The following is a 13,345-nucleotide window of genomic DNA, read 5'->3' on the forward strand; positions in this document are numbered from 1 at the left end:
GGTCATTTAAAACTGGGAATACTTTGGTCCAGGCTCTTCTGGCTTTCATAATTTGCACTGAAAAGTCAGCTGTAATCCTAATGGGTTTTCCTTTATATGTGACTTGTTGTTTCCCTTTTGCAGCTTTCAGAATTGTCTGTTTTGTACGTGTAGTGTTTTTATTATGATGTGCCTTGGAGAGTTTCTTTTCTGGTCCTGTTTGGTGTTCTATATGCTTCTTGTATTTGTATGGGCATATCTCCATTTAATTTTGGGAAAATTTCTTTCATGATTCTGTTGAAGATCTGGTACATGCTACTATCTTGGGATTATTCACCTTCCTGCATGCCTATGATTCGTAAGTTTGGTCTTTTATTGGTGTCACACAATTCCTGCATATTCCATTCTTGTGATTTCTTAAATTTTTCATAATCTTTGCTTGAGTGGTCTAGTTTGTCCACTTTATCTTCCAGTCTTGATACTCTGTTTTCCATTTCGTTCATCCTATTGGTGTGGCTTTCTCCTGTCGTTTCTAATTGGCTTACTGAGTGTTTCACTTCCTTCTTCGTTTCAGCCTGAGTATTCTTCAATATTTCTCTTTTCTCATTTCATTCAGGAGTTTATCCCTATCTTCCTTCAGTTCTTTGATTTCTTTTTTTTTGTGTGTTCTGTAAATTCACTGAATTCTTTTATCATGTTTATAATTTTTCTTTTGAGTTCCATGTCCTGCATTATCTCTAGGGGGTTCTCATTGTACTCCTCTAGGGGACTATTAATATTTGGTGAGGATATGTTATTTTTGTTTTTCATGGTATTATTTTTTCCCTGTGATTTTGACATGTGAATTTCTTTTGTAGTTTCTGATTCTTGTGTGAGACTCAGGCCTCAAGTTTAGGTCTACTTCTCTTTGTGAAATTTATGTGTCTTTGTGGTTTAATTTTGGGCATGAAAGGCTGGTTTCTCTAAGCTTCTGGTTCTCTCTTTTGATGTTATATTGGAGTGGCCATATTGCTTTTGTCTTCAGGAGTTCCCACAGAGGCCCGGGTGGGGCCCAATTCAGATGAGGGTCAGATATTTTCAGGCTTTCTCCTAAGGTCTGAATCCCTCCAGGAACAATTTTGGCCTCAGGAATTTGGGGGTTGAACTGGCCTGAGAGCCTAGCCCAGGAAAGATGCTGGCCTAGGGCAGCTGGTGGCCATGCCACCCAATGATGGAAAGGCAGATGGGGCAAGAAGAGGCCCCAAGGACTCCTGGGGACTGCACTGATTAGCTGTGTTGGTTCCAGAGAGAGGCCTGCAGGTAGGAGAGAGGCCTGTGGTGGGTGGTGCAGGCCCAGGGAAACAGAGGGAGGTGAGTGGTAAGTATGTATTTTTAAAAGCACAGGAAAGACCTGGGCATGATGGTGTACATCTCTAATCCTAGTACTTGGTGTCTGAGGCAGGAGAATTGAAAGTTTGAGATCAGCTTAGGCAATATAGGGAGACATATCTCAAAAAAAAAGTTTAGACATGGTGGCACCGGCTATTAATTCCAGCACTTGAGAGGCAGAGCCAAGTGGATTTCTGAGTTTGAAGCCAGCCTGGTCTACATGGTGAATTCCAGGTCAGCCAGGGCTACATAGTGAGACCCTGTCTCAAAACAGTAATAAAATGGGCTGGAACTTCTTTGCCAAGTCCTCTTATAGAGCTGGTCTGGGAAGCAGCTGTGCATGAACACTAAGCTCATTGGTGGGACATGGGAAGGGAGCCCATTTTTCTTTCCTGACTACATGTCCTCCATGAGGGGTAAATGGCCCAGCTCTGCAGGCAAAAGGACATAAGCCACACACTGGGTACAAGCCAGGGCAGAGACAGGAGGCAGGGGTGTGAGGGGCTGCAGAGGACTCCTGCCTCCTCAGGGCCTGGCACTTGGCTGGCCACATATCAGGTGCTCACTGAATGTGTGGGGATAATAAGACTTGGCACACTCCCGATGCCATGATCGGGCCACGAAGTCCATCAAAACTAGGGAGGAGAGAACAGGAAGCCCACAGAAGAGGGAGGCCAGGACCAAGACAGACAGGAGCCAGGCCAGGAGTTTGCAGCAGCTAGAGGTCAAGGCAGAGAGCAAACCTGTCAGAATTGGACATCCTTGGATGACTCTTCCCTCTCCAGATATGCAGTCCCCGACATACTGTTTAACCATTTCAAAATGCAGTCAATTTAGGAAATGAACAATGTTGTGCTACCACTCCCACTAATTCCAGAACATGCCCAACAGATATCCATATATGTTAGCACTCAATCTCAACTTTCCCCTTTCCTTAGCCTCTGGCCAACACTGGTCATTATTTCTAAATCAATTCTGCCTGCTGTGGACACTTCCTACCAAGAGAATTGTGTAGTATTATACATGCTCTTTTCTGCCTAGCTCCTTTCACATAGCACTATGTTTCCAAAGCTCATACATGTTATCATATGTTAGTGCTTTGTTCCATTGTATGTTTGGATATCAAGCATTTACTTTATCATCCCTCACTTACTAGACATTTGACAATTATGCTCAATGCTACAAACATTGATATAGAAATTAGATACAACTCTTTTGGGCATATACCTGGATGATTCTATGAGTAGCTTTTGATGTGACTGACAAACTGATTTCCGTATTACATTCCTGACAGTTAGTGTTTGAGGGCTCCATCCCAGTATCCCTTCGGAGAGTCTGTAGTCATGCTAAGGAAGCCTAGGCTGGACTTAACCCTAAGACCATCTGCTCTCCAAGAAGGAAGAAACCCCCAGATGCCTGCCAAGATCCCCGGAGACAGCTGTCCACCTCTACCCAGAGCACTCACCAATGGTGTCCACCCATGTGATCACTTCGTCCTTGCACAGGTGGTGGCAAGTCTGGTTGTCAGGTTTCCCAGCATGAAGCAGCAAGCACTCGACACACTCTCTTTGGAGAAGAGAACATGAATGTGGCTGTTAGCTGATATGCAGTGTCCCAGCAGTGCAGGTCCCCAAAGGCTTAGCTATTCTCTACAAGTCTGGCCTTGGGGATGTTCTTCCTTCTTGCTGCTATTAACAGGAAGTCCCAGGATCTCAGAGAGACAAGTATAGAGGTGTGTCTGGTATATAGGTCAATCTGTTAGTTGTAGACCTTTCTAATTCTGACACCAGGAACTAAACCCAACCTCTGCACCCTGCTATGTATGGTAAACCTCTGGCCAAGGAGTCAGCTCCATGGAAGAGGTTTCTGGGCATAAAAACTACCCCTGGTCCTTGGAGGAGCCTCCACATTCCTGGGTCCAGTGTTTGAGGCCCTTGTGTTGTCCCAATCCCAAGATCCCCATCTGTCACCCTCCGGTCAGGGCTCTATGCTTTCCAGTTACACAGACTCTCCAGAGTGTCCAACCATGCCTCTGGGGTGGGGCTTCCTGGCAATTCTGGCACCTGCAAAGGCTGAGAACCACTGTCACAAGTACCTTGGGTTCCAGCCCCATCCTCCTGACCTTTCCCTATAAGGCCCACCTGCCAGTTTCCCTAAGGGTATTCAGCCACTTACCTGGTACTCAGCCTATACTACAGCTGGTACATTTTATATAACAGAGACCTTTTCTAGAAAATACATGAGAAGTCAAAAACAGACCCTCTAAGTCCCTCTTCTCCCACCTCAGGTTGATAGCATGTGAAAATACTTAATTAAAACACCCCATTAAGTGGTTATTACTATACTTTATATCATCAAATCTAGGTCCAGACATGCTCCCTCCTCATGAAGTTACATCAGGAGATCAAGATGTGGGGACGCAGATGGAAAATGGGGCTGTAACTAAGGGCTATAAAGCTAGTGGGAGGGGAAGGGTCCCTCCTCTTTGGGAGGGCCTAGGTAACACCAGGTATAGACAACATGGGAAAAACAAACTCCAGGCCAGGGTGGGTCAGGCCCAGCAGCCCAGGGGACAGCAAGTCGGACTCTGGAGTGGTAGCACTTGGAAGTCTCTAGGGTAAAAGGGGTATGATTCTAGATTCAGGTGCATGGGGGAGGCTACTGTGTCCCTGTGGCTTTGACTATGCCCTGACCCTAAAGTGAAGAGATAACCCTACAAAGCTCCAGTCACACAGCAGATAGTACCTTGCTCACCCAACAGGCCTATGGGTACCAAAACAGCTGAGTTTCTGGAAAGCTCTCTGGCAAGCTGGAAAGAAGCCACACATCACTGTCTGATTCTAACTCCTGAGGCTCAAGAAGCCAGTTACCACGTCTCCAGTATAGGAGCTGGGAAATGAGAAAGGGAGTGAACCCGGTCACACAGTAGGACCTCCCACTGTACAGAGGAAAATGAGGCCCAAGAGAAGCCGATGATGATCAGGTATCCGGCCTGACAGACAGGCTCCTCCCCGCCCTCTAGACTTTAACAAGGACCAGGCAAGGGGTAGACTGTAGACAGAAAGGGCCATGACTTCCTTAAGAGGGCAGTGACATGCTTAGGAAATCAACTATTCCAGAGTTGGCTAACCATGTCCCTCTCCTGGGGGCTGACCTCATGGAAATCACAAGTTGGAGTCGAGCAGGCTTGGATCCCTGTGTCCTATCTGGTTTGCTCCCTCCCCCAGCTCCCACCTCTCAAAGCAGGCAGCAAGGTAGCCAGGGAGGGGTGGCTGTGGCTCTGGTCATTCATCCTGACCTGGCTGGCCCTTCTACCAGCCTCCTGGACGAACAGGAGGCAAAAACGAATAACTGCTTTCTGCTGGGCTGGGATTTACAGCCCACCTCAGATGCTCTGCTGCATCACTGAAACTTCAGGCCACCGTCAGGACATACCCCAGTTACTAATGTGGATACAGCAGCTTGGAACTGTGCTCCCCAGTACTGGCTGAAACTCAGAATGTACTGTAGTTATGTATTAAAGTACATCCGGCCTTTTACAAAAACAGGCTGCTGCTCACAGAGACTTTGTGCAAGGCCTGCTAATTAAAGTCAGCTGGGGCTGAGTGTGACCTCACCCAAAGTGAAGGGTGTGTTTTTTTAGTTCTAGAATGTGGAGATCGGTGGCTCTGAAATGCCAGGGATGAAGGAAGGACTAGGATACTCAAAACCTCCCAGCAAAACAGCAAGTAGGAAAACAACCTGAAATTCCGTTATGGAAAGGACTGTGAAAAAAAAAAAAAGTTCAATTAGGCTGTGAAAAGAGACAGAAGACAGAAGGTCAGCGTGGCCCAGGGACAGCTGAGAAGCAGCCATGAGCCTATCTCTGGGCTCTCTGGCTCCTTCCATCTTCTAGGAAATGAATGCTTCAGACATTTAAAACAAGAGTTGTTTTACCCTTTTAACCGTCCCCAAACAACCCCACATTCACTTGCTGCTCCACAGGAAGGTAGGCTGAAGCTTTGGCTTTTTTTTACTGACTCTGTATGTGCTGCCCCAGCTTGGTACACTGCCTATGAGCCTGGGGATGACACCCTCAAGAGTTCTGCTGGGAGGTACTGGGTGGGGGCTCCCCTGGGCACAGCATGCTGAGTGATTCTGCTGTGAATCTGCTCACATGGGCACAGTATTTGGGTCACACCCTACCTATCTTGTCTTTCAATCTGCAGCCAGGTTCAGTTGCTCAGGTCTACGTTGCCAGTGGCATACAGCCAGGGAGGGTTGTACCATTCTGAACACTTCTGAGCACAACTGACCAGCAGCTATCACAGGCTCTGGCCGCATGAACTCACTTCATTATCAGCCTGGCCAGACACTTTCAGGGAAATCTGCCAAAAGAAAATCACATACTTGTGCTCTTCAGCCAAAGAGAAACACTGCCTATACCGTCATTTGTTTCTGCTAGACTGTTCCCCTTCCCTCCCGCCTGGCTCCTCAGCACTGATGATGACACAGCTGTTTTTCAGCAAGTTCCAACAGCCAATATCACTCTTGAGTTCCAGGCAGTGCAATGGCTTGACTCTCCCAACTGCCCTTTGTTGCACTCTGGTAGCATGAAGAGCAGAGCCCAGGACAGTCAGTAGGCAGCAAGACCCTGGGCTGGACCAGTGACTGGCCTAAACAGTCTCTACATTCAGCCCAGCTCATCATCATCATAAATAGGGCAGAAAATGCAAAGCCTCTGTGCTTGCTCCCAACACACCTCATCTAGGTCAATGCCTTTCCATTCAGTTTGCCTTCTGATGACATTTTGTTTAACACAGCGGTTCCCACAGGCATGGTCTATGAAGCATTGTTTGGGAGATGTTCTGGGGAGGATCAGATTTATTTAGGGGAAAGATGCACCCGCATCCCCTTTTGAGAGCACATGGCAGCACACTCAAGGTGCAGAGGCGCTATGTCTGATCCCAGCACCAGTCTGGTTTCATTTAACTCTAGAATCCTGCAATCTCTAAACTTGCTTAGGAATGAAATAGTGATCTTATTTTTGTGGCTTGGTTTACTTTTCTGCCAAAATCCCCACAGAACCAGCATTTCAAAGCCAATGTTTCAGTGACTGTTAATACGAGTTGTGCTTGGCAGCCAAGCTGGGTGGCTGGCAGGTTGGGCAGTGGAGGCCGACTGGGGAGCTCGGCCTGGGGAGAAGACAGGCCTGGGGTGAGAGCAGCAGACAGGCCCTTACCTCTTTGAGCTGCAAGCATCAGGACAGGTTGGGCACTTCTCACAAGTCTCCCCAAAGGCTCCAGGCTCTGTACACTGGCACTGCCCACAGATGCAGTGCCCACGGTCGCTGCAGATCTGCCCATCCTTGGCCCGGCATGTGCTGATATCTGTCGAGCAGTTACAGTTGTCTCCAATGTAACCTACATGGCACTTGCATTCTCCACAGTGACACTCACCATGGCCTAAAAGAACACACACAGAGTGTCAGGGCCTGCTGGTTTTTATGTGTAAACACATGCCACCCATGCCTGCCTTGTGTCAGAAGGAGGAATCCTACGGAGAATGAGGCACTGACTGTCCTCAGAGCTGGAGAGAGCCTGGTGCTGCTACGGAGTAATGTATAAGGCCTGGCAGGGTCTGAACTGGTGCTTCGATTGGTCCAGGCTGTGGTCAAGTCATGAGACAAAACCAGGAGAGCTTCCTGACTCGGCTGTTGTGTGAAAAATGGTCCCCAAATATGTTCACATCCCAATTCTAGAACTGTGAGTATCCCAAGGCAAAGCTGCAGGTGAGATTAAGGTAAGCAGTTTCTCCTGGATGGCCCAGGATGACAAGGTACTTGCAAGAGGGGCAGGGGTGTGGGGCTGACTACAGAAGGCAGCTAGGAGGCAAGAGGAGCAAGCTGCTCTGCTGCTGGCTTTGAAGATGGAGGATGGGGCCAAGGAACACAAAGAATGCAGCTCTAGAAGCAGGAAAAACAAGGAGCTCATTCTCCCCGGAGCTTCCAGAGGCATGTAAGGGAGTTCGCCAGTGCAGGCCCCCTGACTTCAGTCCAGGGAAAATGAACTCAGCCTTCTGACCTCCAGTGCTCTAAGAGGACAAATCCAGACTGCTTGACTGCACAAAACGTGCAGTGATTTGTTACAGGCTCAACCTTGGGGCCCTGCCCCAGAGGCAGGGCCCAGGAACCACACCTGGCTGGTACTTGGAGCAGTATCCTTGTGTCAGGCACTAATTGCAGTGCTGTCAGCTCCATTCCTTCTCACAGCAACCTTCAAGGTGCATATTATTCATTTTATGAGCGATGAAACGGACAGAGATGAAGAAGCTCTCAGAAGGCCAACCTAGCTGCAGCAGAGGCCAGGGGGACAGCCCAGAGTCCTTAGCCTCAACTCCTGTTTCTGCTGCCTCCCAAGGTAGGCCTGGCCATCATGAGAACCCGCAGAGGAACAGCCTTGGCTCTCTCTGCTGGACAAGCCCTGTGTCCAGCCTGTGAGGAGGAGGTATAATATAAATTATATTGGCAAACTGTGGTGTGCTGTTTGTCCTTCTTGAAAGCTGACTCAGAGCAAGAGCATGTTTATTTCATGTGAAACTCCTGTCCTGGGGCAGACTAGCCCCCTGGCCCTGTCAGGGAGGAAGAACAGCAAACAGCTTAGGGTATTAAAAACACTGTGCCCTTGAGAACAGCTAGAAGGTAAACCATTTCCAACAGAGGTTACCACTGTTTATCCCCTCTTATAAAAATGTCTGAGGTGGGAACAGGAAGCCAGATGCTTATCCATGAAGAGAACTCTCTGCTCTGCCTGGGACATGCTCAGTCTGTAGGAACAGCATGCTGTTCCAGCCGGGCTTCCCCAGTTTTTCCTATTGGATGTTGTAAGTACTCAGTTTGATGATGTTACTGTTGCTTGCTCTCCCAATCAGGTGACTCTGTCATCTCTGCTGGATGTTGTAAGTTCCCGACTTGAGACTTGATGATGTTCTCCTATCTACCTGCTGCTTCGTCTATCTGCCACTTGATGTTTTGTTTTGCTTTCTATGTGCATAATAAACTTATTCATTTGAAACCAAAAGTATGGTCATCGTAAATCATTCATTATATGGATCGGATGAAGAGGCATTGCCTCAAGGGTGACAAGGGCAGTAGTAGCATCACGGCTCAAAGGACTGTGTGGGAGTCACGTGTGAGCACCTGCTGGACAGAGTGTGAGCATCCTGAACATCAAAGGCATGAACACTGCTGTCTTCCCCAGTGGGGTTCTAGATTTTCCAGCACTATAAGTCTCTCTCTCTCTCTCTCTCTCTCTCTAATTCTTTAAAGATTGTGTGTGTGTGTGTGTGTGTGTGTGCGCGCACGCGCATGTGTGTGCGTGCGTGCGCGCGCCTACAGAGGCTGGAAGAGGACATTCTATCTCTTGGAGCTGGAGTTACAGGCAGCTGACAGCCACTGGACGTGGGTTCTGGGAACCAAACTCAGGTCCTCTGTAAGATCAGCAAGCACTCTTAAGCTTGGAGCCATCTCTCCAACCTCTAAATGTCTTATTTTTTAAAAGAGTTAATTATTTTTTATTTTATGTGTATGAATGTTTGCCTGCATGTATATATGCATACCACATGCATGCCTGATACCCGTGAAGGCTAGAAGAGGGCATCAGATCCCCTAGAGCCAGAAGTACAGGTGGTTGTGAGTTGCCTTATGTGGGTGCTGGGAACCAAACTTGGCTCCTCTACAAGAGCTGCAAGTGCTACTAACTGCTGAGCCACCTCTCCAGCCTGAAATGTCCCAATTTTAGAAACTGACTTCGATCTATTTTTACAGCATAGCCTCATTCTTGATGCCATGTTGCCAAGGCTGACATCACTAAGAAAGCCAGGAGCTTGCATGTACTGAGCACCACCCATAAGCAAGTGGGAGACTGGAGAGCACAGCCTGGGGTATCATCATGGTGGGGGTCACTGCATTTCACCTCCACATTAGAGTCAGTTATTTTAGTATTGAATCTGGCACACTCCAGACCACTAATGAATCTGACCTTCAATATAGATCAGGACCCAACCACCAAGACCCAATTTCCTGGCCCCACTTCCCCTGGCTCATATGCTCTGTAGTGCCCATGATCTGCAGGGGGCAAGGGAACCATCTGGCGCATCCCCACCTCCCAACTCTCCTGCACAGGTCAGCCTCTCCAAGTCCTGGGGCTCTAAGCCACAGAGCATTTCACAGGCAGCACTGAGGCATATTTCCAGGCCTCTGGGAAAGGAAGAATGTCAGGCAGGCCAAGAGGTGGCTGAGGAATGCATCTCACACTACACAGGAGCCTCCATGTGATATAGATGTCACAGGAGAGTATAGCACCTGGCTGCCAATGGCTGGTAATAGACTTGCAAATGGGATTGAGAACTGCCTGCCTTTTCTCCACCAGTGTGTGACCAGCACTACACGGGGGTCCAAGAAACAACAAACCTTCACAGGAAGTTTTCACAGATGAAGCAGATATGCACACCCCCTCATCCTCACCCCAGGGACAGTGTTGATCAAGAACCTGGCTTAACATGGTTGACTGTTGGAGACAACCCCCAACCACCACCCAACATTTAATTATGGGAAACCTGCAGAAAGGGTAAAAGGTCTGTATAGTCAGACCTACCCACACTCCCTACCATACTCTGCCAGCGGGTACCACATGTGGCTTCATCATGTGTATCTATCCTTCAATACCAAAAAGTGCATTACAAAGTCTACTTTAGGGACAAATTTCCTTTTTATTTTGTATTTTGAGACAGGCTTTCACTAAGTTGCCGAAACTGCCTTGAATTTTCTCTATAGTTCAAGTAGGCCTTAAACTCCTAATCCTTTTGCCTCACCCTCCCAAATAGCTGAGATTATAGGCCTGTAGCACTAGGTTCAGGCAAGGAGTGTGTGCAAATATTTAATATGGCTCTGGCACCGTCTGGCACATCATATCACCTGCAAAGCAAGAGTATAATGGGTAGGAGGCATGGATGGCACTGCATTACCAGCACGAAGGGCTGTTTTACTGAGATGGTATTGTTTCTTTTCTGACTCTGTTTTTGGCAGTAGTTTACAATGATTTAAGCATAATTTGGAAACAATATCCTAAGGTATCAAAGATTTAGAGGCATATACTAGTCTGTGGCAGAGTCTGGATTTGGGATTCAGTGTGTGTGCTGAAGGGACAGAAACCTTGCTTCTCTGGTGACCAATCATCTACATGCTACAGAACAGGCAGACCTGACAGAGGTGCCTGCAGCTCTGTACTCCCCATCATGATGGCCAAGAATCAAGGAAGTCCACTGTTGTGGGCATAGCTGATACCCCGAAGGCCCCAGAACTCCAAAAACCCAACCCAAGGCTACAGCAGCTGAGTGGGTCTCAGATCCAGAGCTCAAGATGAAAGCAGTTGATGCTTGTTTAATGTCATGCAGACATAAAAATAATTTCATCAGCAGCCAGCCTGTTTCCTGGATGCCAGGGCTGAGCCCTTGGCCTGGGGCCACCACTGCTCCCTGATCCCTTGCATCCAGATGGACCCAGTTCCTTCTCAAGGTCCCCAGGAGCCCTCTGGGCCTGGTCTCGAACTCACCTCCCTCTGCTTCCCTGGGCTGCACGGCAAAGCCCACCAGCCTGTTTCCTGGGCGCCAGGGCTGAGCTCTCCACCTGGGGTCACCACTGCTTCCTGATCCCTTGCATTGAGACAGACCCAGTTCCTTCTCGAGGGCTCCAGGAACCCTCTGAGCATGGTCCCACCCTCACCACCCTCTGCTTCCCTGGGCTGCACAACCTGCCAGCCTCTTTCCTGGACGTCAGAGCTGACCTTTTGGCTTCCTGATCCTTTGCATCGAGACCAACTCTGTTCCTCAGTGCAGTCCCCAGGAGCCCTTGGAGCCTCTTGCCACCCCCCATCTCCCTTTACACCTCTGAGTGTTATGGCCACCAGCTGCCTGAGACCACCATCTTTCCTGAGCCCTGCTCCCAGGCCAGTCCAACCCCCAAATTCCTGAGGCCAAAATCTTTCCTGGAGGGATCCAGACCTTAGGAGAAAGCCTGGGAGCATCTGATCCTCATCTGACTTGGGCCTCTGTGGGAACTCCTGAAGACAAAAGCAATCTGGCCACTCCAATAGAGAGAGCTGCAAGCTTAGATGAACCAGGTTTTCATGCCCAAAAAGTAAGCGATGAAGGCACATAAAGTTTACAAAAAGAAGCAGACCTAAACTTGAAGACTTGAGTCTCACACAAGAATCAGAAACTACAAAAGAAATTCACATGTCAAAAGCACAGAGAAAAAATAATAACATGGAAAACCAAAATAATATATCCCCACCAAGTACCAATAGTCCTCTAGAGGAGTACAATGAGAAACCCCTAGAGATAACACAGGACATGGAACTCAAAAGAACAATTATAAACATGATAAAAGAATTCAGTGAATTTAAAGAACACACAAAGAAATCAAAGAACTGAAGGAAGATAGGGATAAACTTCTGAAAGAATTCAGAAAAGAGCTAGAAATATTGAAGACTACTCAGGCTGAAATGAAGAAGGAAGTGAAATGGGCAGTAAGCCAATTAAAAATGACAGGACAAAGCCTCACCAATAGGATGAATGAAATGCAAAGCAGAATATCAAGACTGGAAGATAAAGTGAACAAACTAGACCACTCAAGCAAAGATGATGAAAAATGTAAGAAATCACAGAATGGAATATGCAGGAATTGTGTGACACCATAAAAAGACCATACTTAAGAATCATAGGCTTACAGGAAGGAGAATAATCCCAAGATAATGGCATGGACCAGATCTTCAACAGAATCACGGAAGAAAATTTCCCAAAATTAAAGAAAGACATGTCCATACAAATACAAGAAGCATATGGAACACCAAACAGACAGCACCAGAAAAAAACTCTCCCCAGTACATCATAGTAAAAACATTAAAGTACAGAACAAAGAGAGTACTGAAAGCTGCAAAGGAAAAACTAGTCAGATATAAAGGAAAATCCATTAGGACTACAGCTGAATTTTCAGTTCAAACTATGAAAGCCAGAAGAGCCTGTACCAAAGTGTTGCCAGTTTAAAATGACCATAGATGCCAACCCAGACTACTATGCCCAGCTAAAATGTCTATTATACTCAAAGGGGAAAGAAAAACCTTCCATGACATAAATAGGCTGAAGGAATTCATGTCCACAAAACCAGCCCTTCAGAGAGTTCTGGAAGCAATACAAAGAGCTGAAGAAAGGAATGGCTATACCCAAAGGGTTGTGGAAAAAAATTCAATGAAGGTATAACGGTGGAAAAGTACAGCTATATCAAAAATGTAAACAGAAATAAAAATAACAGGATTCAATACACATCTTTTATTAATAATTTTAAATATCAATGGACTGAACTCCCCAGTCAAATGACACAGACTAGGTGAATGGATTAAGAAACAAAACCCATCTTTTTGTTGAAGGCAAGAAACTCATCTCACTATCAAGGAGTGGCACTCTCTTAAGGTGAAAGGATGGAAATAAATATACCAAGTGAATGGTACTAAGAAAAAAGCAGGCGCTGCAATTCTAATATCTGACAAAATAGACTTTAATCTAAAACTAATCAGAAGAGATAAAGAGGACCACTTAATTCTGATCAAAGGAACAATAAGCCAAGAAGATATTACAATCATGAACATATATTCACAAAACTCTGGTGCACCCAACTTCATAAAAACAATACTACAGGACTTTAAGACCCAGATTAATCCCAACTCATTAATAGTAGGGGACTTCAATACCCCACTGTCTCCATTAGATAGGTCAACAGGGCAGAGAGTTAACAGAGAGACATCTGAATTAAACAATACCATATAGCAAATGGACTTAACAGACTTCTACTGAGTATTCCACTCAAGCACCAAAGAACATACTTTCTACTCAGCATCCCATGGAACCTTCTCCAAAATCGACTATATACTGGGGCACAAAACAAACCTCAACAAATACAAAAAGA

The 13,345-nt window shown here is 46.8% G+C and overlaps 1 protein-coding gene across 3 annotated transcripts in view; it reads right to left on the reverse strand.

The window, feature by feature from the left end:
* Positions 1 to 13,345, reverse strand: part of Itgb5 (integrin subunit beta 5) — a 130,363-nt gene that overhangs the window by 8,786 nt on the left and 108,232 nt on the right. For all 3 annotated transcript variants that reach the window (XM_017800556.2, XM_008842974.3, XM_029568187.1), the window contains exons 11-12: positions 6,569 to 6,791; positions 2,813 to 2,913 (exon numbers count right to left, since the gene is read on the reverse strand). In XM_017800556.2, the coding sequence (XP_017656045.1) occupies positions 2,813 to 2,913; positions 6,569 to 6,791 (324 nt within the window). The remainder of the gene's footprint in view (positions 1 to 2,812; positions 2,914 to 6,568; positions 6,792 to 13,345) is intronic.

This window comes from Nannospalax galili, unplaced genomic scaffold (assembly GCF_000622305.1).
Source record: "Nannospalax galili isolate Female #2095 unplaced genomic scaffold, S.galili_v1.0 scaffold18, whole genome shotgun sequence".
Taxonomy (NCBI): Eukaryota; Metazoa; Chordata; class Mammalia; order Rodentia; family Spalacidae; genus Nannospalax; species Nannospalax galili.